Source organism: Lathamus discolor, chromosome 10, assembly GCF_037157495.1.
Source record: "Lathamus discolor isolate bLatDis1 chromosome 10, bLatDis1.hap1, whole genome shotgun sequence".
Taxonomy (NCBI): Eukaryota; Metazoa; Chordata; class Aves; order Psittaciformes; family Psittacidae; genus Lathamus; species Lathamus discolor.
In genome coordinates, this window is record NC_088893.1 from 9,273,194 (window position 1) to 9,300,553 (window position 27,360).

Consider the following 27,360-nt stretch of genomic DNA (forward strand, 5'->3'; position numbering starts at 1 on the left):
GCTGTCCAGACTGAGTTATAGGGGGGTTGTAAGCTCTAAAAAAGACAGATTGAAATCTTGAACAGTCAGGAAGGATAAGGAAGATTTCAGTTTGTCTCCATAGAGGTTACAAGATTTCTTTCTGTTAGAAAGAGGAACGGGAGTATCCAGCCCTGAGAATTTTTAAAGTGGTGGACGTGGAGTCCTCCAGCAGCAAGCTGTAGAATGAGGAAAGGTCTGTGTAGAGCTGGGAGCCCTGGGAAACATGTGCTGAAGGAGAGGAGAAGAAAAATATCTATGACCACTCCTTTCTTACTAGCGTATCAATTGTATGCATGTACTATAAAGCTCTGCATATACTTCGCATTCTCCAATAGGTTTGCAGCATTGCTTGGGGTCTGTTGCTTTAGAAATGTGCTTTCTTTTCAATTATCATAGCAGTCCATATCTGCAAATTTCAGAAGCTTTGTTAATGACCTCTACTTCTCAGCATATTTCAATATTGTATATCATTCCTGCAGGTCATGGCATTTGGACTAGAAACTTCTCAGAGCATCCACCTTATGATGTCCCAGATGAGAATGGCAATTATTTGTCTCCATTTCTTGCCGGTTTCTACATGTTCTTGACAATGATAATCCTGTTGCAGGTAAAAGACAAAGGCCTTCTTCAAGGAAGAAACAGTTCAATACTGAGTGTAATCACTGATGAATAATTAGTATCAACTAATGATGGTGCAGCACCTCTTTAATCCTATTTGAAAATATTTTTAGGAGTTTCAAATCATGCATGTGTGAAAGAATATATTCTTTCTACTTTCTTTCTTTCTTTCTAACTGCAGATTTTTCTTTCTCACACTTGAAACCCACAAGGATATAGATAGGAAGGATGCGTATTATATCTTTAAATAACTCCAGAATCTTTAGCATATGCAATAGAGAGGATGTTTACATCCAAATGTCAGCTTTTCCTTTTTTTTTTTTTTCTTTTCTGCTTATGTCCAGAATTCCAAAATAGAATGCCACGTAATATCTCAGGAAAATGGTGAAACAAAAATTGTAATTTTTTCCCACCAGGGAATAATAATTAGATTTAGTTCAGCTGGTTTAAGAAAGAAACTAAATTAGAAGTAGGATGCTTGCATATCTGAGCCTGATTAAGCCTAATTGGGAGAGAACATTTTACGGGACAGGTGGAAAAAAATCACATGTACTTTCCAGATTTCTCGAGGTAATTGCTGAGATTTAAGTGGACAGAATTTCTTTAATATGAATGAAATGTGACAATAACTTTCAGAGCTGCTCAGAGGTTTCTTGGGGGATTATTCTTCATTACTGAAGCAGAATATTTGTGCATCTTCAGAATTCATTATTCAGGGCAGGGAAGCTACTGAGTGGGAAGTGTTGCATGCAAAAGGAATTGCTTGTTGAACTTTTTTACATTAAGAGTTAGTCTGTACTATTGCATCCTTTCAGAGTTTCAGGAGGGTAAGGGCAAGCATGCTTCTCAGTCCAGACAATGTGTTTTGTAAGCGCATCTTCTGAAGGACCCATCTTTGCATTTGGTATTATAGGAATTTTCTGTTAAATTTACCACTTATTGTCCCTGTTTATCCATTGCTGTTCTGTGCAGCATTTTTTTTTCCTCCTCTGAACTATTAGTATTACTGAGTCCAACAGTCTCTAGGAAGAGCTGTTTCTTTCAAAAATGTTGGTGTACTTGAGCCAGGCCACTGCTGACAGAAAGCAGTTAGACTTGTCTCATCCCTCAATAACAATTTAAATTCTTTCAGGTTTTAATCCCCATTTCTCTTTACGTGTCCATCGAGTTAGTGAAGTTGGGCCAAGTTTTCTTAATTCACAATGACATTGACCTGTATGATGAAGAAACAGATTTGCCCATACAGTGCCGTGCCCTAAATATTCCTGAAGATCTTGGACAAATCCAGTATATCTTCTCAGACAAAACTGGGACGCTAACAGAAAACAAAATGGTATTCAGACGCTGTACTGTTGATGGAATTGAATTTTCACATCAGGAAAATGGTGAGAGACTTTTCTATATTAGCTTTTCTCTCTAAGCAACTAAATGTTATTAATTTAAATATTCATATTTAAACCTAATGAGCCCTCTGACTGAATGTAGAACTTTGTGAATTTGTCTTCATTTTGTGAGGGACTCCTTTTAGAGAGTCACAAAAGTGAAGGTGTTTTAAATGATTCAGAAGTCAGATGTGAAAAGTTTTCCAGTTTCCTCTGCAGGCATCTCGGGCTCTGCCTTGCATTCAATACCCACTTGAGCATGCAGAGAGAACATTTTCTCTTTCACTTCTAAATGAGTGCCAGCCAACCTTTTATAAGCTCACAAACGGAGATTAGTTAGTAATTAAACTCAGTGGGTCCAAAAGTAATTACCAAAGTCTTCTGTGTGATATGAAAGCTACAGCTGCACATTTTCTTGAGTTGACCCTAGTTGCAGTCCTTATCTGAAGTCTCTTGGCATTCAGTGCTCTGAATCTAAGGGTTTGACACAGGCCCACTCTTGGTTGCTTTCTCTCTACATAGCACAAAGGATTTTATTAAACTGGCAAGCAGCTGCCAAAAAGATGTTTGTGCTCTGTGACTGAAACCATTAGCAAATCTGTGAATTACCATATTTCACTCTCGTCTTCCAGTCAACTGCAAAATGCAACTAAAGAGACCAAATATCAGCAGAAGTCCATAAAAGTGACTGATTGGCTTGCAAATGTATTTTTGTTTTCTTGCAATAACAATCATTGGAAAGTGGGAGCTGCCAGTAAATGAAGTGGATAGTGAAGTTTTTCTGGTGTTGGCTCCTGAGATGTTCTGGCTTTGGTTTGGTTTGGTTTGGTTTGGGTTTTTTGACCAGCCAAGGAATTCCTCCCAGGCAATCAAAAAAAAAAATTAAAATATATAACCCAGAGTAAGAAGTAAGGTTTAATTTTCTCTTTTTACAGCCAAGCGCCTGGAAACCCACAAAGAGTTGGATATAGATAATGAGGACTTGCCAAAACTTCAGCACCTCACTCTTCCTCCAATTAATATTGAGACACCAGGCACTTTAAAGCAGAGGACCACAAGACCTTTAAGGAGGTGCCAGAGTGCTAGGGCTCATTTTCAGGGGCATACAAGGAACAGGTCACTGGGTCGTCGTGACAGCAACCAGTCTCAAGTGGCGTTCAGCAGTCCCATTGTGAGTACAAACAGATTGAGCTAATGCTTGTAAGTTCTTTCTGTTGCATTTTGTGGTGGGAAGCCAATAGGTGGACAGGAAAAATCCAACTTCTAGAGGAGCTGAAGGAAGGAGGCAAAGCGCTGAGGTCCTCGCTTAGAGTGTGCAGGCTGCAGTTGCAGGGAACTAGGTGAGGGTTTGTGAATCTGGGTCCCTGTATCAAAGATGACAGCAGAAGAGTGGGGGACATACAGGTGGGATTTTGTGGTGGTTGTTTGACAGGAGGAGGAAACATGAGTTTAGGGTCCAAGGACTGAGGCTGTGGTTCGTAACAGTAGGAAAGAGGTACTTTGCACAAAGAGGAATGAGCTTTTTGTGCTGTTCTGGTTCACCAAAATGCCAGGGTAAATGAAGTGGGGATTCTGGGCTTGGATTGTGCAAGAGGACCTAGAGACATGTGTCTGGAGCCTGGCTTTGCAGAAACAGGAGGCACAGGTCCTCCTGGGAGATGATGTTCGGGAAGAGAATATGGCTTTGAAGTCTGAGTTCAGACATAGCTCAGAAAGCCACAAACTACTTCTTCATCTAGCCCTGCAACATATCATCTCTGTTAAAGTTTGGTAATACCTGCGCTGTGCCTGCAAAATGCCCAAGCTTCACTCTCCAGAGCAGTTCTGGGAGTCTGTTAGTGTGTCAAAAGATAAATATTGCATTTTTCAAGGCAAAAGAGAGAAAGCAGCACAAAGATAATAGAAATTAAACTAAAAGGACTTTTCAGGTTAAAGTCTTAAACCTACAGCTTCTAAGAAGGAGAAAACTGCTACTGGTGAACCCAGGACAAGGTTTTAGACTTGCTGACTTTTTGGGGGAAGATAAATATATTATAAAATATTACTTGCCCCATTTAGTTCCTCTGTCATGTAGCAGATATCAGCCAGTACTTCTGTTCTTGGAATATGAGTCGTTTGTCAGTTATTATCCTAAACATTTGCCACCCCAGTCCTCATGGGATGTTGAGAACCCCTCAACTGGTTCTTGAGAACCCATGGGTCATGACTTTTGAGGACCTCTTGTGGTCCTCATAAGACTTCTTAAAATGTGATAAATTAATTTCTTGCAGGCATATTTCACCAATTATGGTTTTTACTGCCAGACATCTTCTTCTGTAAATACACTGCCATGTTTGTGGTTTTTTTTCCACTGTAAGAGCAATATCTGAGGAACTAGTATCAACAATTTTTGCAGAGGAAGATTAAGCTTCTGTCATGGAAATAACCAGCTTTAGCTGCTAATAGGTGTCACTCTATCTGGATATATCATTTAACCTCTGTTACAGATATGAATAAGTAGTAATTGCCCAGAGGGTGTAATGTGTATTGATGTCCTTCAAATGATGCATAGTAGTATCTTTCTTTATCAGGCAAGCCAATTCCCTATTAATGAAATGGGGATAATAAAATTTTCTATGCCTCTGTGGTTCCTGCGCTTTGGAATTTTTATCACCTTTTCTGATACATTTGCAATTTACTATAAATCCAGAGCATCTTGAGTACTCCAGTTACAGAGAAAGTATCATGGGCCTGAATGTACTTCAGTAGTCAAAGTTTCTTAAAAAAATACATCTTTGAACAAAGGAAAAAGAGAATTAATATTTAGTCTGTCTGCTTTTTAAGTATTCTTATGAATCAAGATCATGACAGTCCATTTCCTTCTAGATTTAATAATTCTAATAAAGTGTCTTGCTATTAAAAAGTTCATGAAGATTTCAATTGTTCTATTGTCACAAGGTTTTAGTGTCATAAATTTGATGAGATGTTATAAAACTGATAAGGATATTTCAGAAACTGAATGGCACCAACCATTTTATAACATTGGCATTTTCACTAAAAATTGCTAACGTTGAAAAGTTGGTAAATCTAACTGATCATCACTATGAGTGTTGTTTAATTTACTCTTTTGTTTGTTTGTTTTTATATAAGTTCAGGCTGGCCAATGAACAGACTTGTTTGTCTGAATTTTTTTATCTCCTGAAGTTCCATAACACTGGAAGTTCAGGTCACCCTATTTTCACCATGAAAAAGAAAATGAGAGAATCTTTTCTGATAAATATGTTTTTTATATTGCTGTTTTTAAAACCTGTCTCTGAGGCCACAGTTAACCTGATAGGTTTCTATTTTTCCAGAGGAAAACTTCAGAAAGTTTCTGCTAAAGTGGGATGTCCACTAGTGCGTTGTAATTTTGGCATGAACTAGAGGTAGATGTTGAAGATATAGATACAAAAGAGATTGGGTGGGATAGTGACAGGTAGGAGACGCTGAGATCTGTGAGTACTAATTCGTGGTTCATCAGGCTCATTCTAACTGTGAAAATGCATGAGGACATTATAGGAACAGCTGGGCAAGCCAGTGAGTTTCTGATCTTTCATATTTTAAATCTAATTCCCACCATAACTGTTTTGACAATTGTGTCTGCACATATGTGTTCTTCATTAGAGTTTTTCAGTTAAGCTATTTGGGATTGCTATATGGACTAAGTACAGTATGGGCAACGGGCAGTTACCCATAGTAATTGTCTTCTGCAGTGAAGTTTTGTGAAAGAATGACAGCTTTAACTTTTCAGCCTCTGATTTCTTTTAATAGACCAGAGAAGATAAAAAAATCAGGCTTATGCTCAGTATGTATCAGTTTGCTGGAGAAACGACTGCATCTATACTTAAAACATTTCTCCATATGTGAAACAAAAGAAACACGAAAACAGTGAGCCACAGAAACCATAGCTTTCTGCAGCAGAGAAAGTGCAAAACTTTGTTTCTTCTTTGGATTTCAATTGCGCTCTGTGCTGCAAAATGAACAGCAGATTTATTTGTAATTATTAGGATGATTTAAGAACCACTATTCACTTTAGCAAGCAGGAGGTACTATGCAACATATTGAGCTCAGCACTACACAGCCGTGAAGGTGAATGCCTGACTTCTGTTGCATATATATGGAACTTAGGAAAACTGTGCCAGATTGAAGGAAGAGAGTGTAATAACTGAGATGAGCTAGAAAGCAGATAAATCATTTTGGCAGTTCCTTAAAGAAAGCATCCAAAAGCATTGGCTTACAGGAAGGTCTCTCTTAAATTTGGAAGCTTTTGGTAACTATGGCTGTGCTAAGATGAAATTTCCATTAAAGTAATACTTCCGTACCCCTACATCAAATTAAATCATAAGTAAGTGACATTAGGTAGTTTGGCTTGCAAATTTAGGTTTGATTAGAAAGAGTGTGGTAGTAAAATTACAGTAATATTTCAGGAACAAATGAAGTGTGTATGTATTCATTGTAAAAACTGAGGAAGAACAGTTTGAGACAGCTGCTTCTTCTGGGCACAAAGCAAAATGACTCTGGAAACAAAAAAGTTATACTGCTATAGCCAAGCCGTAAGTACAGTATATTCTCTGTTGAAATAACAATCAGCTTCCAAACTGAAATGGGAGATCCCAAGTCCACTTCCATTTGGAACGGCCCTTAGTTCAGTAGTCAGCAGTTTCAAAATTGGGGGACACAGCATAGATTATTTTTTATTTCTAGTAGATCTTAAATAAATTTCTGAAAGCATCTTCTATTCCAAGGTGCATTTCATTCAAACTATCTAGTTATACAACTTTTAGAAATGTATTCTTTTTTCCCTAGATGTTACGTACAAAAGGTGTTTGCCTTACATAATTCTAGATATAAATTCAATAAGAGGCTAGAAGCAGCTCTCTAGTTGATAGTTCTTCCTTAAGGACAAGGGTGAATGGGAAAAATCTTCATTAACTTATTTCTCTTTCAGGAAAAGGATGTGACTCCTGATAGCAGGCTGCTGAGGCGAGTGAGAGAAGCTGCGCTCCAGACTGAAAACCTTTCTCCTTTTATACATATGAAGACTTCCACATCCCTTACTGACTTTTTTCTTGCCCTTGCCATCTGCAATACAGTCCTGGTCTCCACAGCTACTGAGCCAAGACAAAGGGTAATCTAACTTCAAGTATATGAGGAAAATTGATTATGCTTCCATTTAACAACATACTGTGGTGTTCTGTGAAACCCGAAATGGTGAAAAAATAGTTTGGAAATTCTCCTCTAGTTCTTTAACCTTTTTTGTAATATCTACTGTTTCATTGCCTGTGAATATGCCTTCCTGACATGGCTTTTTATGTTTGATGAATAGCTATGGCTACCACGGTATCTTCACTTTTTCTTTTAGATTTTCTATTACATATGCTATAAGTATGTTGAATATACTGAGTTTTCTCGATCTCTCAGGCTATTGACAGAACTACAAGGGGTTTGATCCCATCTCTGTTTCAGAGGTAGAGGTACAAATCACCATCAATTTTGGATGCCAGCTCACCTGTGACTCCTCTACTGAATTCCTCACCACAGTTACATAGGAAAAAAAAATAGGGAAAAAAAAAAGAAAAAGGTTGATTTTCTCATTATCGTCATTTAGAAATAGAAAAATATGTTGAGGTTTTGAAAAGTATCTTGTAGTACACATTTATTTCTTTTTTAACCATAGGTTTTCTCATAATTCTAGGTCACAGTACCACCACCAATAAAACCTTCAGGAATCACCCTGGAGAAGATTCACCAGATATTTCAGAGGCTAAAATTAGCAAGCCTTAGTCAGTCTTTTTCATCATGTCAGTCTAGTTCAGACCTAGGTGCTAGCTTAAGTGCAAGGAACCCAGAAGAGCAGCTTGCTGCATTGGATTGTTGTGACAATGACAATGACTACTGTGCCAGCGGTAGAGACGATGGACTCCAGGGCAAGGACAGCACCGATATTGGAAGTGCTTCCTTGGATGAAGTTTTCAAATCTGTGACCAACAGTTCTTTGCCAACAGACTTTTGTTATGAGGCTGAGAGCCCAGATGAGGCAGCGCTTGTCTATGCTGCCCAGGCATACAGCTTTACTTTAGTGTCCCGAACTCCTGAGCAGGTGACCGTAAGGTTGCCACAAGGCACGCTCCTGACTTTTGACATTCTCTACACTTTGGGATTTGACTCAGTAAGGAAAAGGATGTCTGTAGTGGTGAGGCACCCTCTAACCAAAGAAATTGTTGTCTACACAAAAGGAGCTGACTCTGTTATAATGGACTTGCTGGAAGACTCTGCCAAAGGTAATTAGCCGATGAGCTATTTTTGTTGTGTCTCCTATAAAGAAGCACAAGGAGTTTGCAGTACTCTTTTCTGCATGAAATATTATATCTAGGCATTAGAAGCACAAAAAAAGAAGCAGCTTTCTCTAGTGTTATCTTTGCAGATCAGAAGGGAGGTATTTATTTAACCTGAGTAGTGCTCAGAATATGGAATGGGCTAATTAAAATTCACTGACAGCACTAACCCATGTGGATTGTGTACTCTGCAATAATACTGTCATAAGGGTCTGACCATCGGGTTTCAGCTTGTCAGCAAGAGTGCTATAACATTAACAAACAAACAAACAAAAAAATCCAAGCCATGGTGTCTTAAGGGAAACGAGCATCTTTAGCAGGCTTTCAGCTTAGGCATTGCCAACATTTCTGGGCTTTTAAAGGAATTGCTGTTATATTGGAATCCAGTGTTTACTAATGCCTACTCCTTTTTAACCTCTAGGCCATTAGGTACTGAAATGGTCTGTGCTTAAACTAAGGACATTTTTCCTTGTATTTCACAGATGACATTAGCACAGAGAAGAGAATGAAAAGAATAAAAGAAAAAACACAGAAGCATCTGGACTACTATGCCCGTGATGGCCTACGAACTCTATGCATAGCTAAGAAGGTAGGAGAGCATTAGCCTAATATTGTTTATGGTTTTGCTCTGTGCACATCAATAGATTTATTAGGAAAATATAATGGTTATAAATCTTTCTTCTTCAAAGAACAACTCAGGCACAACCCATCTTTTTGTCCCTCTATTTGGTTGCTCTGCAGTCTGTTTTTGCTTTTTCCTAAGTGTGAGCAGATGATGGGTTTTTGTTCAGTCTCACAACATTAATTTCTATTTCTCTAATGATAACTCTAGCTGACCTTCTCCACAATGATTCCAAGCAAGAAATAAAAAGCCCACAGAGGAGCCAACCTATTTCTGTTTTGCCTGGCATTCAGCTTTCAAAAATCTTGCCCTCGGGCTGGGTTAGTACATCTTAGCCTGATACTGTAATACAGAAGTTGTCTATGTGCAACACATAGGTCATATTCAAGACCCGCAGAAACGCAGAGCAACCTTCAGAAACTGTGTTTTCCACTTCCAAGTCCTAATGAAGGGCTCTGTGTTTCTCTGGGTCACATTTTTAAAGTCTCAGCTGTAGGCCATGTATACACACAGGAAGGCAGGTCTATTTTTCTCATTGCTACTAGTTCTTGCAGTCTTCTCTTGGAAAAGTTTGTGTTATGTTAAAGATGACACAGTACTTTACCAGCCTGGATAGGAGCTAAGTCTTTGTGATCCAGAACGTTTGCATTCTTCTCTTATTTAAATTTTGAATGAGCTCTGTTTTAAATTGTGTTATGCAGGTCTTGAATGAAGATGACTTTCAGAAATGGGCCAATTTTCGTCGGGAGGCAGAAGCTGCAATTGACAACAGAGATGAGTTGTTAATGGAGACAGCACAGCATCTGGAGACCAAACTCACCTTGCTGGGTAGCTAAAAATAAGAATTGTCATTGTATGAAGTATCTCACTTGCTCTCCTGTGATATTCTTGGCAATCAGACAGACAACACCTTATACTAATTTATATCAAAAAAGCCTTCCTCCGAGGTTTGGAAATCTCAGGGCTAGGGTATACAGACCAATGACTGTCTAAACATTTTGAGCAGCATTAACTTTGAAAAAGTGTACTGAAAATATGTGCCAGGAGCAAAAACCATGCACATCAGCTTTTACTGTGGCTTAGCTGACACAGTAGATAATGAAGTTCCCATAATTCAATCATGTGTCTGTGTCCTTAGATAAACCTTTAAAATACTATAAATTAACTTCAGGTTTGAGCACAAATTCCAAGGGAATAGGTATTTTTGCTAGTGAATTCCTGCTGCTGTTGCATTGTCATGTTTGCTTTCTGCACTCTGTATATAATATTTCATGTTAAAGCTTACATTCATTGGCACTTGTGCATCATCCATCATCCTCATATCTAACACTATTCTGTTGAATTATGGAGGAATTCATTCTGTTTCCAAACATTTTGCTCTTCAGGACTTTGATTTTTGGAGTTATCTCAGTCTCATCTTTCTGTGAATACAATCTGTGCCCATACTTCATTATCCTGAATTTCTGTTATTGCAAGCTATTAGCGTTACGGCTTCTCATAATCTTTGCAGTGATTTAAAAAAAATAGAGTAATAACAGTAAATGCCATAAGCAGAACCACATAGGTAATGTTGATCTTGTCAGAATCTGTTACCTTTGCCAAATCTTAAGGATCTTGTGTGCTTTCATTCTTAATTTCACAAGTGGGTTGTTTTTTTTTTAGTTTAAATCAATATCCATGTTTAACGTATCAGAGTTGCTGCGTCTTCAAACTGACCTCTAGTGGAAGAGATAAGTGGAGAAATATTGTAACATACAGGTGGTGACTTGTTATCAGGATGAGTGCTTTCATCTGCTTCTAAGTTTGTGCATTTTCAAAATAAAAACTTACTGTTCCAGTTCCCTTTGATGAGTGAAGCATTTGACTTGATAATAAGGACAGCATTCGTTTAAATAGTCAAAGTCCATCTTCTTCTGGTTGCTTTGATGGGGCTTAATGCAGTACTTTAAAAATGCATATGGTGTAATTTCTCTGCCAGTACATTGTCATTTTGGATTATTGAAAAGAAACGAAATGCATTGTTCTAGCAATGAGTAAAATGAAATGCCAGGACTTGGTTTCTGACACATTCAGATCTTAATCCAAATGCAGATCTTGTGCCTGTGTGTTTGTTTGATGGACAATATCTTGGATCAGCTCTCAATAAGTTCAGGATCACAGCTGGAAGTCAAAGACATCTTCTTTAAAAAAAATGGCAACATGATTTCCAAATGAAAGAAAACTAGTTAATTTCTTTTCCTGTTTGCCCAGGAGCAACAGGGATTGAGGATCGGCTGCAAGATGGAGTGCCTGACACTATTGCAGCTCTTCGAGAAGCTGGGATACAGATTTGGGTGCTGACAGGAGACAAACAGGAAACAGCAATTAACATTGCGTATTCCTGTAAACTCTTGAACCAAAGAGACACTGTCTTCACAATTAACACTGAAAGTAAGGTGAGTAGAGAGACACAGAATTTACTATCTTTCTCTCTCTTTGCAGCTTGACAGTGTTTTGCTTTAGATTGCATTCAGCACAAAACAGCCAACCTAAAGCCTACATAGCAGCATTAGGCCAGAAACCCTTTAGATCACATGTAACAGGATGAATTGAAACACAGGACAGGTTAAGTTTTATTTAATTAAAATACAATGATTTAGATTGGATATAAGGAAGAAGTTCTTTACTGTTAGGGTGGTGAGGCACTGGAATGGGTTGCCCAGGGAAGCTGTGAATGCTCCGTCCCTGGCAGTGTTCAAGGCCAGATTGGACAGAGCCTCGGAAGACATGGTTTAGTGTGAGGTGTCCCTGCCCATGGCAGAGGGGTTGGAACTAGATGATCTGAAGGTCCTTTCCAACCCTAACTATTCTATGATTCTATGATTTTTCTAAGCTAAAATATTCTTTAAAAAAAAATAAACTGCTTGAGTCCTTAATAATATTGATATCTGGTTTCTGATCTTGCAATGGAAATTTCAGTTACAATGATATTTTAACCCTCTGAGCTATGTGTAGGAAGAGACTTGGAAAGTACTGTGTGATTCAGTCTGGAAAAGGTATGTAGGTGTAGTTTCGATTCAATTCAGAACTTTCTAGTTGTATGCTCTCTAATAGGATTAGGTTTAATCAGAAATTTATTAGTGAACAATTTAATCCAGTACTTTTTGTGTAAACAGCATTTCACCTTCTTGGAAACCTGAATATAGTTCTTGTGGGCCAGTTAAAAAATAATCACTTTCTTGACATAGTTGTTGATGTGTACAGATATTCCCTGAATTTCCATGGGCAATAAGGAAGGCAGTAGGCAAAGCAAACATGCTCCAAAATGAGGACAACCACTTCAAGGGGCATCTGTCAGCTCCTATGACTCACTGAAATACAGTGAAAAGTCTGTGGTGTAATCTATGGCTGTTGTTGAAACTGTCTGAATAGAAGAGAGAAAATAAGATTCCTGACCTTCAAAGAAGATAAATGCCATTGAGGACGGTGAGAGTACAAGACTTTGGAAAAGCAACCTTGGCTTTTGCAGTCTATGAAGCAGGTTTGGGAATGTAGAATACCAGGAAAACGACACTTTGCTTTCTGAAAGCAGAATGGCTACCACTGTGCACAGCCTAACATTTCATCCCTCCAGGCATCCTGGTGGAAGAAATGGCTTTGTGGGATGGATTTTGGGGAGAGCAAGTTCAGGCATTGTGCTTAAACCAGACCCATTGCATTTTTAAAACCCAAAAGCAGGGTTCAAAATGCCAGCTGTGATGTCCTTCTCTATTTTCTTGCTAGTGACTTCTTATTTCCCTTATAGCTCTGGATGCCCAGGGGTGCTCTTGGCAGTAGTCACTGCCCGTTTCCCGGTGTGCTGCTTTGTCCTTTCTATGCAGCCCACATGTGTGGCCCATACTCAGCAGTATCAGGAGTTACATGAGATGAGCCTCAACAAGGTCTTGGTTGCCTCAGGTTTTTCTTCCCCACAGAAGAGGGGTTAATAACACAAGCTTGCCTTTCTGTCTATAAAGCTATTGTGAGGATTAATTGTAGTTAAAATGCTGACTGTTTTTCTTGTGATAGACAATTGTATACAGCAGTTAGATGGCCTACTTTCTAAATGCTTTTGTCTGCAGTTAGTAGCTCTCCGAACAAGAATAAAATCCTATGCAAATGTCTGTCTCTTTTAATGTCATGGAAATAGGGAAACACGCATAGATGATACAGAATTTGGCACGGAATACATTCCTTGCTTCAATGTGTAATTTCATTTGATACGCATATCTGCTTTAACGGGAAGCAGAATGAATATATTTAGGATGGAAATTAGAAGATGGTTTCTGTCAGAGAAGTGCTGCAGGCGGGACCACCCTGGCTCCTGGAATCAGAGGCACGAGCATTTACCCATAGCACCCTATATGGCCCTTGATCCAGGCTGATGCAAGCTGTGTATATATGGGCACTGGTGTGAATATGGGTGGTTCAGTGGGCACTGGAGTTGCTCCACAATAAGATTTAGTTCCCTCCCTTTCAGAATGAAGCCAAGGACACTGGTTCTGAAAGGGTCTCCCAATGGCAGAAGCAGGGAAAAACAAATAATGCATACAAAGCATTTGCCTCATTAATTTAGCCAGAATTAACCCTTGAACTGGCATCAGTGGGAAGGGAATCTCTTTAGCCCCTGAGCCCAACAGCTTATTCAAATGCTGAAAAGTAAGTACCTTCCAGGAAGCAGCAACACAAGGAGGTCTTTCGGGGTCTTCATGTAAAAAGCAAAGCCAAGGCAAAGTAGGAATTTCCACTGCAATTTTTGGTTTGTTCACGGAAAGATGTTGTTGCTTTGGTATTTCTTTTATAGGTTTTAAGTGTGCAGGCTAGATGCAGCTTTTTATTAGATGTCAGAGGTACATTTGATTCCAGAACCTCCCACTTAAGTGTAATTTAAATCTTGCAAACATCCTACACATGTACATTATGCAACATAAAGTGAAAATAACATTTTAGAACTGAATCATCTCTCAATAAAGCTGACAGAAAAGGTAGAAAAAGGAGTGATTAGCTCCTCAGGTATTCAGTGCCATGCCATGGAAGGAGGACTTTTAGTACTAACAGGCAGCATAAATACTTTTAGATCATTCTGTTTTTTCTCTGATTGTAGTGTGCCAATTTAGGAGATCTGTATGGGAGAGATAAAAGTGCTCACCTTAAATCTTTTTGCATTTGATACTAATTCGATTCCAGTTGTTTGCATCTAAAAGGGGACTTCATTCCAAAACGAGGCAGATGTGCAAGAGGGAAAGACTTAGTTTGTGTTTGGGGCACAGTGCTGGGCGATATGAAGCTTTATTTCTGTCCCTAATAGAAATGTGCATGTGACACACACCTGGTTTGTGACCTAAAAAAGGCCAAACTGTCAAAGCTACCAATTCATTTTGAAAATCTGAACCTCTTGTTTCTCTACCAGTTTGTTTCTGAGGGAAGCAAGCACTGCAATATCTCACACCTTTCACATCAGAACTAGATTTTGAAAACATCCTTTAGAAAAGAGGAGGTTTTTAAATTTCTTAACTGTAATTCCAAATAAAATATGTCCTCCTGATGGGAAGATTATTTTCTTTTAAAGTAATTCTTTACTACAGCTAACTAGCTGTTAAGATCCACAGTGTTTCACTGATGGAGTTGACTCTCAAATCTGACAAATCAGTGAGTTTCTCAGTTTTCTCTAATGTTTACCTGATAGGCTTAAACCCACTGGCGTGATTATACAAATATACACTTTGCAAGGTGCTGTGCTGTAAAGGGAAATGGGGATAACTATTTCTAGAACTACTTCTGTTTTCTCACAGGAAACCTGTGAATCTCTCTTGAATTTAACCTTGGAAGAGGTGAGGAAGAACTATGAGGCAGAAAAACCACGGAGGAAATTTTTTGGCATTATCCCAGCATCTTTTGCAGCCTCTGCGGCCCCAAACCCTGAGTTTGGGCTGGTGGTTGATGGGCGGACATTGAACATCATCTTCCAGGGGGGCCTGGAGGAGAAGTTCCTGACACTGACGAAGCACTGCCACTCAGTGCTGTGTTGCCGTTCCACACCTCTTCAGAAGAGCATGGTGGTCAAGCTCGTCCGGAGGCAGCTTAACGTGATGACCCTATCAATAGGTACCTCCATTCTGAATCTCAGGAGAAAGGGGGAAGCTTTTTCCTTCTGAGTTATGGAAGTGTATGGAATATATTGTATGAGCTATTCTTTGTGCCTCAGATAGATACAGTGGGAAACCAGCATTGAATACTCTTTCCTGATCAAAAGCCGTATAAAAGTCTTTCTCCAGCTTTCATTGAACAAACCTGTCCCCCATTTAAGCAAGACAAAGGCACTCCAAATTCAGAATCTCCCAGTAGTACCTTTCATGTTCACCAGTACAAATGTATGTTCACATTCCTCTGGGTGTGGAAAGCATCAGTAGTAGTCACTGTTTTGCCTTTTCATAAAGCTCTTTCCTGTCAGATTTTCCGAACTGATAAAAACAGAGTTATCCCAAGAGTGGTATTAAACACAGACTCTTTTGCTTTTCACATCCAAATAATGTGAAATGCTTTAAGTTTCATGCTTCACTTTTGGTAAGTGTTCCCACTAAAATGCTTACAGAACTGATTTTTATGACTTAAAACTAAAAAATACACCTCTCTGGACCAAATAAAAAAAGAAGTGTCTGATGTATTTTCAAATTTCTTGCTTTGCCTTAGAAGTTCAAAATACAGGGTTTCAGCCTTCCACTTCATTTATTTTGCTTTGCCAGCTAACCTAATTCAAAATCTTCACATTGCAGGCAACAACCATACCTGTTCTTTCCATGGAAATTTGGTTATGTATATGACACATTGCTGCAAGTTGAAATAAGCAGAATAACTTCTGAAACTGGCTTGTTACACTGTCAGCACCAATCAAATTTATCATATGATTTAGAGAATTTAGTGAAGTAGGGTGCTGCAAAGCATGTTTCTGAGCTCAAGGAGTTCACTAAGCAGAAACATACAAAACAATACAGATGTAGGTTGTGTCGTGGTGTCCGTAACACCACCCAGCTGGTCCCAGGGTTGGGGTTAGCCCTGGTGGATCCAGGTCTTCTGGAAAAGAAGGTGTTCCAACCAAGATCAGTGCCTAGAGGTCATGATTGCTTGCTGCTTGATGATGTTACCTTAAGTAACTCAAACCTAAGATGTGTGGCAGTACAGAATAGCCTTTATTAATCAGCATAGCTAAGGGGTTTTTCTTCTTCTGATATAAGCATTTCATATCAAGCACCCTTTCTTGCATCTTTATTGATCCCTTCTGTCTTCCCATTCTAGGTGATGGTGCAAATGATGTAAGTATGATTCAAGCAGCTGATATTGGAATTGGGATATCTGGCCAAGAAGGCATGCAGGTATGCTTTCAATTTATTTCCTTTCCTCATTTGTCATATAGTCTCTCGCCACTTATTAAGTTTCATAGAAGCCCTATACTCGAGTGTCATCTTAAAAATGCAATTTGGCATCATTACTGTTGTAAATTAATATGCAGTTTGTAATTATGGGTTCAGCCAAAAGAGAGTGTTTTGATCCAACAATTACCATGCACGGACAAGCGTGTGTTTGCTCATAAGCCTGGAAAATTAGCAGATGCCTGGCCAGTGTTAGGTCAGTATCTGGCTTCTGAATCCTCTTTGCTATAGCATTTCCAGGTTTTGTTTATTGTCTTTCAGTATTTTCTGCCCCAGCTTCCTTCTTATGTATCCCCCTTCCTCATTTTTCTAAGATAGACTGCTCTGCAGAGATAGAAAGTTCCAACTATTTTCTCAGGGTTTTGGTTTATTGGGTTTGGGTTTTTTTCTGCAGCATTAAATAGCAGAAAATCATTTCCTCATCCATGTTCATTATGTTGATAGTTGAGAAACATACTGTAAATTAACTTCTATTTTTTTTTTACCAAAGGCTGTCATGGCTAGCGACTTTGCAATATCTCGATTTAAGCATCTCAAAAAACTGCTTCTTGTCCACGGACATTGGTGTTATGCTCGCCTGGCAAAGATGGTGATTTACTTTTTCTACAAAAATGTGGTAAGACTCTTCAGACTCTGGAAATTTCCATCCTAGAAAAGATTAAGTCCAGGGCTGGGATTTTTGGGGTGGTTGGTTTGGTTTTTTGCAGGTTATACTCTTACTTTTTATGAAGCTAGTCTTCCTGTTTCTTCAGTTTTCAAGTTTATAACATGCTACCTTCTTCTTAGTAGTGTGCTGTATAAAGCATTGAGGAAAATATGGGCTCTAGATATATTTTGAAACAGTATTATTCCAGAGGGAAAAGGACTCAAGGCTTAGTAACTTTGATAGGTAGTTCAAGAAACTTTATTAATAATACCCGTGAGCCTCAAAATAAAATTTACATAAGGAAGAGCAGATTATTAGTGCTGGAATACATAAGACGGCATTGCACTAAGAATTGTTTGCCTGTGAAACCTCTGAATTTCTGCATTTAATTTGATAGGAACCACTTGCAAGTAATGGTGTGGTCATATCTGGCATTTTTATTAAAAATTTAATGTATATGCAAATGAGCTGTGCATTGAAGAATAATGTAAAGTGGAAAAACCTGATAGTAATACAGTTAACAAGACTGTGCAAACAAGTCCATTTGACATGAAATACACTCTGAGCATGAAAGACTATTTACTTAGAATTCAAAGTATCTGGGTTGGGGTTTTTTATATATGATTTTGAATAAAGATTGCTTCTTATCACTGTTAACATTTATAATGAAAATGGAAACTTCTTTTTTCTTGATTGGGCATCCTTTTAGAGTTCAAAAGAGTAATTTTCAATGCAAAATAGCTCTCCAGACTGGGGTGCTGCTCTTCTTTTATCTCCCCCGTACCATTAAGGCACAGGAGACCTTTGATTCTGCATGGACAACCAGTTTGCAAAAGGATTTAAAAATCTGGTGCTCAGAGCTGTGAACAGTCAGCTTAATTATTCTCTGACATGTTCTTAAAGAAACCTAATGGCTTTTAAAAAGCTGTATGACAGTGGATCAGTGTGAAGAGCATCCTCAGGATATACTGCTTTATGAAATAAAGTGCAGAGCTGTCTGCTGATGATACCTTTAACCAAAACAATACATTCTTGAGAGATTCTGTTAATAACCAGTGTACTACATAAACCTCATAGGTGGAACTATGAGAGACATAGATCATCTATGCATTGCAAACTAAAGTCCAGATCAGCTGTAACAGCTAGGAACAGTGTAGGGAAAAGAAGTGGATGTAAAATAGGCCCCAGAAAAGGTGCAGCTTTAAAACTCCCACAACCCAGAGAAATGAAATCATACCAGCCTGAAGGATGTGCTTCTGCTCATGTGGGGAATCACAGTTTGGCTTGTAAGAGTTTGTGTTTGTATCTGCTTCTACACAGAGCTATGTCAACCTGCTCTTCTGGTACCAGTTCTTCTGTGGGTTCTCAGGCAGCACAATGATAGATTACTGGCAGATGATTTTTTTCAATCTCTTCTTCACGTCGATGCCCTCTCTTCTCTTTGGAGTCCTGGATAGAGATGTTTCTGCAGAAACACTTCTAGGTTTGCCCGAGTTGTATAAGAATGGACAAAATTCAGAGGTATGTCTTGATTGCTGAAATAACTGCTTGATAAGCCACAGGACTGCAGGTGTCTTGGTTTTGTGAGGAGCAAATTATAGATTTATTTGGAACCAAATGATCCATTTATGGTTTCTAGTTTATTGATGTTCACTAAAAGAAGGTATAACTGTCAGAAGAACTGGTAAGGAACATATGATTGAAGTTGCTTCCTGGAAATGAGGCTGGGTGCTTGTTCCATAGCTGGAAGATGTAAATGGGAAGGTTTATTCTGTCATTAAATATATGGAGCAATCCAGTTTGTTACCAAAGCTGCGTTATAATAAGTGATGTGCTAGTGAATCAGCCTTGTGTTTGGTGTTTCTGATCTGAAGAGATGATAGAGCAAATATGTGTGTGCGTGTATATATATATATATATACACACCATATTGATGGAAAATTTCTCAGTGAAAGCATAAGGAGAAAACAGGATAAGAAATGTAACAAATTAAGATAAAATAGTTTAGCTGGCCCATGATTAAACTCTGCTCAGATCTGGTGCTTTGAACAGTCTCAACCTACTGAAGAAGAAAAGCTTGTTAAAAAGATTACAGCAAAGTGACTTGAAACACAAACCCTTAAATTGATAACCAACTTGACTGGGTTTTTTACTTTGACTACTCAGTGTTGACAACCCTCAGAAAACATTAATGAAATATGACACATTTTTACCCGTTTGCCCATGAGGTTTCAAGAACCATCCTGATATCAATATGTTTGCAAAAAGGACACATATACAGACATACATACCTGGTTTTGCAGATACATACAGTACAGTAGCACTTATTCCCAATTGCCTTAATATTTTTAATATGAAATTATGAGAATGTTAATGAGCAAAATTTGAAATTATCTGAGTTTGAAATTGCAGGGTACTTACGAATTTGCTCGTTTTCTCCTAATATTTACTTTCATTTTCCTGGACTGCGATTTTTGGCACTGATGAACGCTGGTGGTTCACACTGTGTTTAATGATGGTTTGAAAAACCAAGGCAAGAGAGTGCAGAATTTGAGGCTTTTAGGACTTTCTATCACTTTTCTTAGGAACTCTTGGACCTCACATACGTGCAATAATATATGTTCTTTACCATTTTGAAGAGGTTATTGTTGTTGCTTTGGCATTTTGTCTGCATTAAAACAACACAAGTCCAGCCTTCTGTCACTCCAATAACGTACCCCACTCCACCAGAGCTGTGGTCACACAGGTCACTAGATAAGTATAAATATGCCAAGTAATCAAATTAAAATGGCACAAAATAGATGTTTTGGTAGAAAGAACCTTAACAGAAAAGAAATCTGATCAATTCTATAGCTCCAGTAAGAGCTTTGTTTGAAAAATGTTTGAGGAATGGGGTCCTTTGCGGAGGTGGGGGGGACATTCATGATATTCAGCTTATAAGACCTTCAGTTGACTGGCTAACCTTCCTAAGGTCTGTCTTTAGTCAAGGTCTGTCTTCACTTAACACAGTGAAAATGCATTTTCACAGATAAGTGTTCAGTCTAAATCAGCTGCTCAGGAGCCTTTTACTCATGAAGAGAGACCAGTAGTTGGATAGAATCAGTAGCTGGATAGAAGAAAAACAGGCAGTAATTATGTCTTCAGGACAGCCTATAGATGTGTTTCCCATCATAATGACCCTTGTCTATAAATTCCTACAGATATACAACCTATCAACTTTTATCATTACAATGTTGGATGCTTTCTATCAGAGCCTCATTTGCTTCTTTGTCCCTTACTTGGTAAGTATCAGGGTCATTAATATTCTCATGTTCCTGTTCTCCTTAAAAAAAACAGATGAATTCACTTCTGAATTGTCAAAGTTCATCACAGTCAATCTGCCTTTTTTCTAGACCTATGAGGACTCTGACATAGACGTGTTTTCCTTTGGAAACCCCATGAATACCATCTCCCTCCTGACAATTCTCTTGCACCAGGCTCTAGAAATGAAAACATGGGTACGTGTTTGACCTGTCCCATTCATTTTTACTGTTTTTCTATTGTGAACACAGCATACTGTACAGACATTGTGTTTTAGAGCCATCTACCTGAATTCCAGGTCAGAAAAAGTAGGTAACAGATGCACTATTGGATATGTTCTTTCTAATCTGACTTTGTATCCTCCTGTCTTATACCCAGAATCAGTGTCACAAGCATCACTGTCATTTTGCACATTCTGCTTGCAGACCCTGTTCCACGTGGTAACGATGATTGGCAGTGTGGCATTTTACCTGGTCTTCTCACTGATCTACAATGCCTCCTGTGTGCTCTGCAACCCTCCTACCAATCCCTACTGGATTATGGAGAAACAGCTTTCAGACCCCACCTTCTATTTGCTGTGTCTTATTACCCCCGTCATCGCACTCTTGCCGAGGTTTGAATGATTCATTGTTTTCCTCTCAGTTTTCATTTTGTGAATTTGTAGGCATTTGAGTGAAATAACAGTAACGCTGTGTTATAGATATGTGGTATGTTGGGCACATGTGTTACACAGGGACAGGTGAGGAGTGTGGAAGTCAGATGCCTGGGTTCAACTTTCCAGTTCATGAACCATCAATTTATTCAGTTATACAACCCTAGAGAATCACTTTATATCTATTGCTTTTGTTTTCCAGCCAGGAAAACCTTTCTTTCTGGGGTGCTTAGCAAAGTTTACCACTACAAATCTGCTACGAACTTGCTCCTTATCATAAACACAACGTTGTTGAGCTGATAAAAACTAGAAAGAGAGACTTTGAAATAGTCCTATATGCTTTGAAAGTTACAGAATGTATTCTGTTTAAGTACATTATAATGCATTGTTAGGCAAAATTAAAAAACATGTTTATATATTAAATAATTTTCTGCATCCAGAATTTTAGTTCTACGCTGTGTGACAAATCAGGTAGGTTAAAGACAGCTTTGACTGAGGCTGAATGCTGTCTGGGGAGGGATTTTGATAGGTTGCTGAGAAAGATTGCTTGAAAAACACAGCAGTTCTGTTCCTGTATATGTATGTGGCAACCATACTGCTTTTCATACTTAATACTGTAATCATTCTTTAAGCAGATATGCTTTGTCTGAGTTTCACTACTTATTTAAAATCTGTGTTTGTCCTTGGACAATGACAGAAATGGTTGGTTTCACTGTCTTGCTAGTGTCCTTCTCATCCTAATTGTCATGTAGTGCAGCACACTGGTATTGGAAGAAACAGGAAAATATTTTTAGTGTCTGATTCTGCAAGTGCTTTAAGGCATTAGAATCTGAGCCTTAACTTTGTCTAAAAAGGAACCTTTCAAGACAGGTAATATTTTTCTTCAAATTATTATTTCCCCATTTGAGTTGAGATGCTCTTATGATTACATGTTACATTATATAACCAGGTCAGAATAAACAACACATAGTTCAGTAAGGTCTCATGTCTTCTGGGAAGGGCATCCTTTCCTAGTCTGTTCTGCCCCTGTGTGATTTTTGTTTTCCTATCAGCCCTCATTCACAGTGTCATTTTAGACCCTGAGCTTTCTACCAAGAGCTACATCAAACACGTGGTTGGAGAACTTGTGTCTCCATCTTGGGAATTCAGCAAGTTTAAGATTGTTGCTGCCTCAGCAGGATACTGAGCTTAAAGATTTTTATCTTCCTATCTTCAAAGTTGGAGAACTACAGTTCCTTCATGTAGGTACCCCAGATTATTTTCTGCAGAGTCCTTCAGTTCACAGAATATCTACCCCCAGTTTCTGCTATAATTTAGCTGTGTCAGCGTATCACAGCAGTGGTGAAACCACCCTTTGTTGAAGTGCACTTAAGTTCACTCTGTTCATCTCACCACACTGCCAGCTCCCTGTCTCCTTCAGAAACCTTGGAGCCTTGAGATTCTGGTTTCTTTCTAAGAAGCTTCTAAGAGGTTTTGTTAAAATCCTTGGTCTCCTTGGCTCTCCCTTTTGCTATTGCATTCTGTGCTAGCTGACACTTCTGAGACAGTGCAGGTGCCCCGTGGGGGCTTGCCTGTGCCCTCCCTGCACACAGGCTTTTCCTATAGCACGTTGCAGTGCATCCTCCATGCATCCACATCTCAAAACTGCCTCTGAATTTTATTTTGGGACACAAACTGCACTGTGCTAGGTACTAAAGCCCTCAAATCTGAGAAGAAAGGGATCTGAATATCATGTTCATTCATTGGCAAGGGAGGGTACTGTGTCTCTGGAGGATTTCAACATATGAACCAGATCTACTTCTCCAGCTATGGAAGGCAGGCTGTGGTCTGCCAGGAAGCACTGTGAAGGCCTGACAGGTAACTGGGTCTCACACTCTGCAGGGCTGTGGGAAGGGCAGAAGCAAATGAAAGCAGTTCATGGGATGAAATACACAGTTCTCCTTCCTTTTTCTGTCTTCCTGTCTGGTCCACCTGCAGTTTGCATAGAAGATACAGAGGACAGCTTGAGGGGAAAGAGGACAATATGATCCACACCAGATCTGCACAGCCAGACCTGGTCTCTCTGTGGCTGTGCTCTTAGCTGCCCAACTCTAATTAGCAACTGAACAGTTCCCAGTCCTGAGATGCTATGGGATTAACCAGCCTGAGCCCAGGCACACCAAATATATGTTTATCCACTCCTGCTTGTGCAGATAGGCCTGAGAAACCCATTGCCTTAAAAGACCTTTCTGTACTTTGTTTGGCTTGTTAGGTTTTTTAATCTTGTTATACTTATTTATGCATACATTTAGCAGCAGGATGTGAGGACAGCAGCTTTCTTAACGCAATTTCAAAGAGTCCCCATGTTTGTTTTAAAATGCATATCGAGGCCATCTATGTAAAGGTCAAATCCTATTAAAAAGATGCTTTGAAAGAGACTTTGATTTTCAGACAAAACTGACGTGACATGGAGAGAAGCTGTGTGCTTTCTCACTGCTCACAATATATGCTTATATAAGTTCTCTGTTCTGCAAAGGGGAGGTAGGACACTTTCTGGTTTTTACTGCCTCCTGAGCAAATGCATAAGCCAAGGGTTTTAAATTTCTGGGTTCATGATATATGTAGTATATGTATATGTAGCAGTATAAATATAACTCCACCTCTTCAAATACTTCATCTCTTGGTAAGTTTCTGTGCATCGTTCTTACAGTGTTCCTTAATCAGGTGGTTCTATTAGAATATATTTAGTATTTATATACATGTAGTTGACTTGACAGGTCAAGGTAGGTGTGTACTTACATGTTGCATTAAGATCCAGGAGTCAACCCAGGTATAAGGTGTTTACTAGATGTCTGTAGAGCAATGGAAAATTAGCAACTGGATCTGTGTTCTGTGATGCAGATTGTGGAAGGAACCCTCTAGTAAAATAATCCATTCTTTTCCTATTTCATCAGGTTCTTTATTTTTGCTCTGCGAGGAACCATTGGAACACCTCTGATTCTGAAAGCACAGCAACTAGATAAACTTCCTAAAGGGCACAAGGATCTTGAAATCCAGAAATTGAGATCAAGAAAACAACCTAATTCTGTCTCACCTGTAACATCACCTACATCTAATGATGATCTTGACCAAAACATCAGCCACTTATGTGTGTCACCATTTTTACATCCAGCCGCAGAGGTGTCTCACAGGGACACAGAAAGACAGAGACTTTCAACCTCCGAAGTAAATCATCTCAGGAAACAGACTCCTGAAGAAGGCTACTATTTCTTTAATAGGTGGGCAGAGGAAGAATCTACTGCTACAGACCCTTCAGCAGGACCTTTCTCTGGCCATTACCCCCTTGTACCCAGCGGGGTAACAACTGGACAGGACAGTGGCAAACTGACTAAAGGTAATGAGAACAGTTTTAACCATGGAAGTCACCGGCGATCTGTTAGTGCAGTGACACTCTGAAGGGACATTCAGAAATGGGATACACAGTCCACGTGGAGAAGGATACTGTAAGAAAAATAAAAAGTCTATTTATACTTAACCATGATGCTCGCTACAAAAGGAGAGAGACATGAGGAGTAGTACAATAACATCTCTAATGTGACTTTTCCTAAGAGTGCATGTAGTTTGTCATTACATGACTTCTTGATCTTCCTGGTTTTGTCTCATTAGAGGAATGTTAAATGAGCATCACACAGTTTCTGAGAAATACACAATTTCTTTATTTCATCAAGAGATATTTTTCTTTCACGGTAATTGGGAGTAATTGTACTAGTAATGTTTCAATGTTATTATGCTATTGAGGTAATAGAAAGAGAATCCATTCTATATTAAGTCTTAGAGCAACACATCCCGCTCTAGCTTTTACTATCAAAGTCTTAAAAAGACCTTACTAACTTAAAAATTAGTTCCACCTGGAAAATATGTTACCTCTTGGTATTAAAGGTATTTGCAGAATAGCAGTATTGGAAAGAGATGACAGAATGTTCCAGGTTTTAATATACGGAATTCATCAGTATAACAATATCAAGTTTATAGTCTGTTTCCCTGAACAGTAAGCTCACTATTTTTATGCAGCCAGTGTTTTGACCCGATACTGTTAAGAAAAGAACAAATGAATTTATGAAGTAGAAAAAATGCAAATACTGAACTACAAGAACTGAGAGAATAACTCAGGGATAAGTAGAGTTTACTTCATACCTACAGAAGGAGATAGATATAACAAGTCAAATTCAAGGACATGTGTTCTAGAGTTCTAAAGTTGTCCCTCCTTTTTCGTCTAGAAATCCAGTTTCTTCCTTACATTCTCTATATTATTATGTAGTGTTGCTGCATTCAACCAAGTATAAATTATGTTCCTCCCCACAGTTGGTTACATTTAGTAGTTGATGGAGATCTCAATAATGAAGATTTTGACAAGCAATATATGAAGGTCACTAATCACATTGCAGTAAGTAAATAGTGTAGAATGACCAAAATATGCACAATACATTTATCCCTTTCAGTATCTCAGAGCAGCAAGATGGAGGGGGGAAGAAAATGTCACCGTCATCACTATGTATTGCAATGCAATGAAAGGTGACTGGTATTTCTTATAGAAATGTTGACTACTAAGACCATTTCCCAAGTTTTTCTTCACAATGTGGGGTGAAATCTGAACTTTTTAAAATTCAAGCCGACTGTGCTTTTGTGAATCTACTGCTGCTTCTGACTTAAGTAGGTTTTAAGCCTTTTTTTATGCATGTCATATTAATTTGGCTATTTACTATCACAATGTGTGATCTGTTTCATAACCTTATATTTAGAAAATACTAATTTAACTTCTGTGTGTTATAATAATTACTGTAACTGAAGTCTTCAAGATGTTACTTTAAAGCAACTCAGGCAAAATTGAGTATCATATCTGCCACTGGGATTTCTGATAGCCAGAGCAAGAGCATACATAGAGCTGTAATTGTTAAAGTGTTAACTGTCAGCTGTAAAATAATGCAGAAAGATATATTTTTTGTGCGATATACAAAAGGAAGGGAATTAGGCATAGCTGAGATTATTGTTAATGGAGTGTGAGATTGTTCAAATGTTTGCTCACTAGCTGGGAATGGACCTTGGGTGACAAGACTTAAGACGAAACCTTCATGATTCACAACCATGTTCTTACATTAAATGGTCCATTTCCTTTGAGCTTAAAGAAGATGCCATTTTCTTATGCATTTTATTACAAAATGTGAAGTGTTTTTATAATAATAAATGTAATATGGTCATGATTTGGTGTGTCATTCAGAGGACAAAAACGGAGGCAGAAGAGTGGTTTTCCTATGTCACCATGAGTGACAAACTCATGTTTCCAGAGGTCACTCCTCTATTTAGTAGACCATGCTATAGGAATGCTTATCACAAAAACTAGATAACAAATTTATCTGAATGCACAAAGGGACTTAGCATATATGGGAAAGGGCTGGACAAGTTATGTTTAAGCAAATCTAGAAGACCTGTAGACATTCCTGAATTCAAAGCACCAATTAGTTCCATGTTTTCTCATCACAGCTTCTGCAAAACTGTTCTAACATACATTTTGCCCTGACAGCTGGGCTTAGGTTCAGGAATGGCATATAGGTAAAGGAGGGCCTTTTAAGAGGGGGAATGAAGGAAGGACTGCTTATTATCTCCTACAAAATCACACTTAAAAGCTCTGTGGTGATGGAGGCCTCACTATATTAAGGGGTGAAATAGGTAGAAGACAGTCTGTAAGTTGCCTCCAGACTGTGACCAAAAATAGTTATTTCAGTTAAAGGAAAGAATCCAGATATGAATGTCTGCCTTAAGTAATTCTACAGCTAGACCTACAATCTGTTAATTCTGTTGTGGAAGACGATAACAAAACAGTTCAATAGATTCATTTTCTTGAAGATTTTGCAGCATAGAGGAAAAGCATTCCTGACCCTCGAGGAGAGAGAAAGCTGAAACAACCAGAAAAAGTAAGGCAGCATCAGGCAAGACCTGGCCTCTGCATCCCAGCTGACTCTACAGCTTTGCAAATCTCTCCCCTGATAGGGTGACAGTGCTACCATCCCTCCTCCAAAGCAGATGCTGACATAGTTCAGGACCTATATTCACTCCTAATCAGTGTGATCTTCCCTTTACCCTTGGGTAAGCAGTAATCATGAACTATCATGTTAAAAAGATGGTGAACAGGCACTTCCCTTTGATCATGAGCTGAAACCCCTTTGGGAAGTAGGATCTAGAGCTAAAAAACATGATTTTTTTTCCCAATGAATGTAAGCCTACAGTAAGAAAGCAAGCCCTCCGAAGAATTTATATACAAGAGGGGATGTGTATTTACTAAATGGG

General features: G+C 38.7%; 1 protein-coding gene across 1 annotated transcript in view; it reads left to right on the forward strand.

Moving 5' to 3' along the window:
• ATP10B (ATPase phospholipid transporting 10B (putative)) overlaps positions 1-26,276 on the forward strand; it is a 241,866-nt gene extending 215,590 nt beyond the window's left edge. The window contains exons 12-27 of the mRNA XM_065690824.1: positions 501-628; positions 1,772-2,024; positions 2,957-3,192; positions 6,988-7,167; positions 7,735-8,320; positions 8,857-8,963; positions 9,698-9,824; positions 11,247-11,431; positions 14,807-15,119; positions 16,308-16,384; positions 16,932-17,057; positions 18,408-18,608; positions 20,288-20,368; positions 20,480-20,584; positions 20,813-21,000; positions 23,973-26,276. Coding sequence (XP_065546896.1) covers positions 501-628; positions 1,772-2,024; positions 2,957-3,192; positions 6,988-7,167; positions 7,735-8,320; positions 8,857-8,963; positions 9,698-9,824; positions 11,247-11,431; positions 14,807-15,119; positions 16,308-16,384; positions 16,932-17,057; positions 18,408-18,608; positions 20,288-20,368; positions 20,480-20,584; positions 20,813-21,000; positions 23,973-24,474 — 3,395 coding nt within the window. The 3' untranslated portion in view covers positions 24,475-26,276. The remainder of the gene's footprint in view (positions 1-500; positions 629-1,771; positions 2,025-2,956; positions 3,193-6,987; positions 7,168-7,734; positions 8,321-8,856; positions 8,964-9,697; positions 9,825-11,246; positions 11,432-14,806; positions 15,120-16,307; positions 16,385-16,931; positions 17,058-18,407; positions 18,609-20,287; positions 20,369-20,479; positions 20,585-20,812; positions 21,001-23,972) is intronic.
• The last annotated feature ends 1,084 nt before the right edge of the window (positions 26,277-27,360 follow it).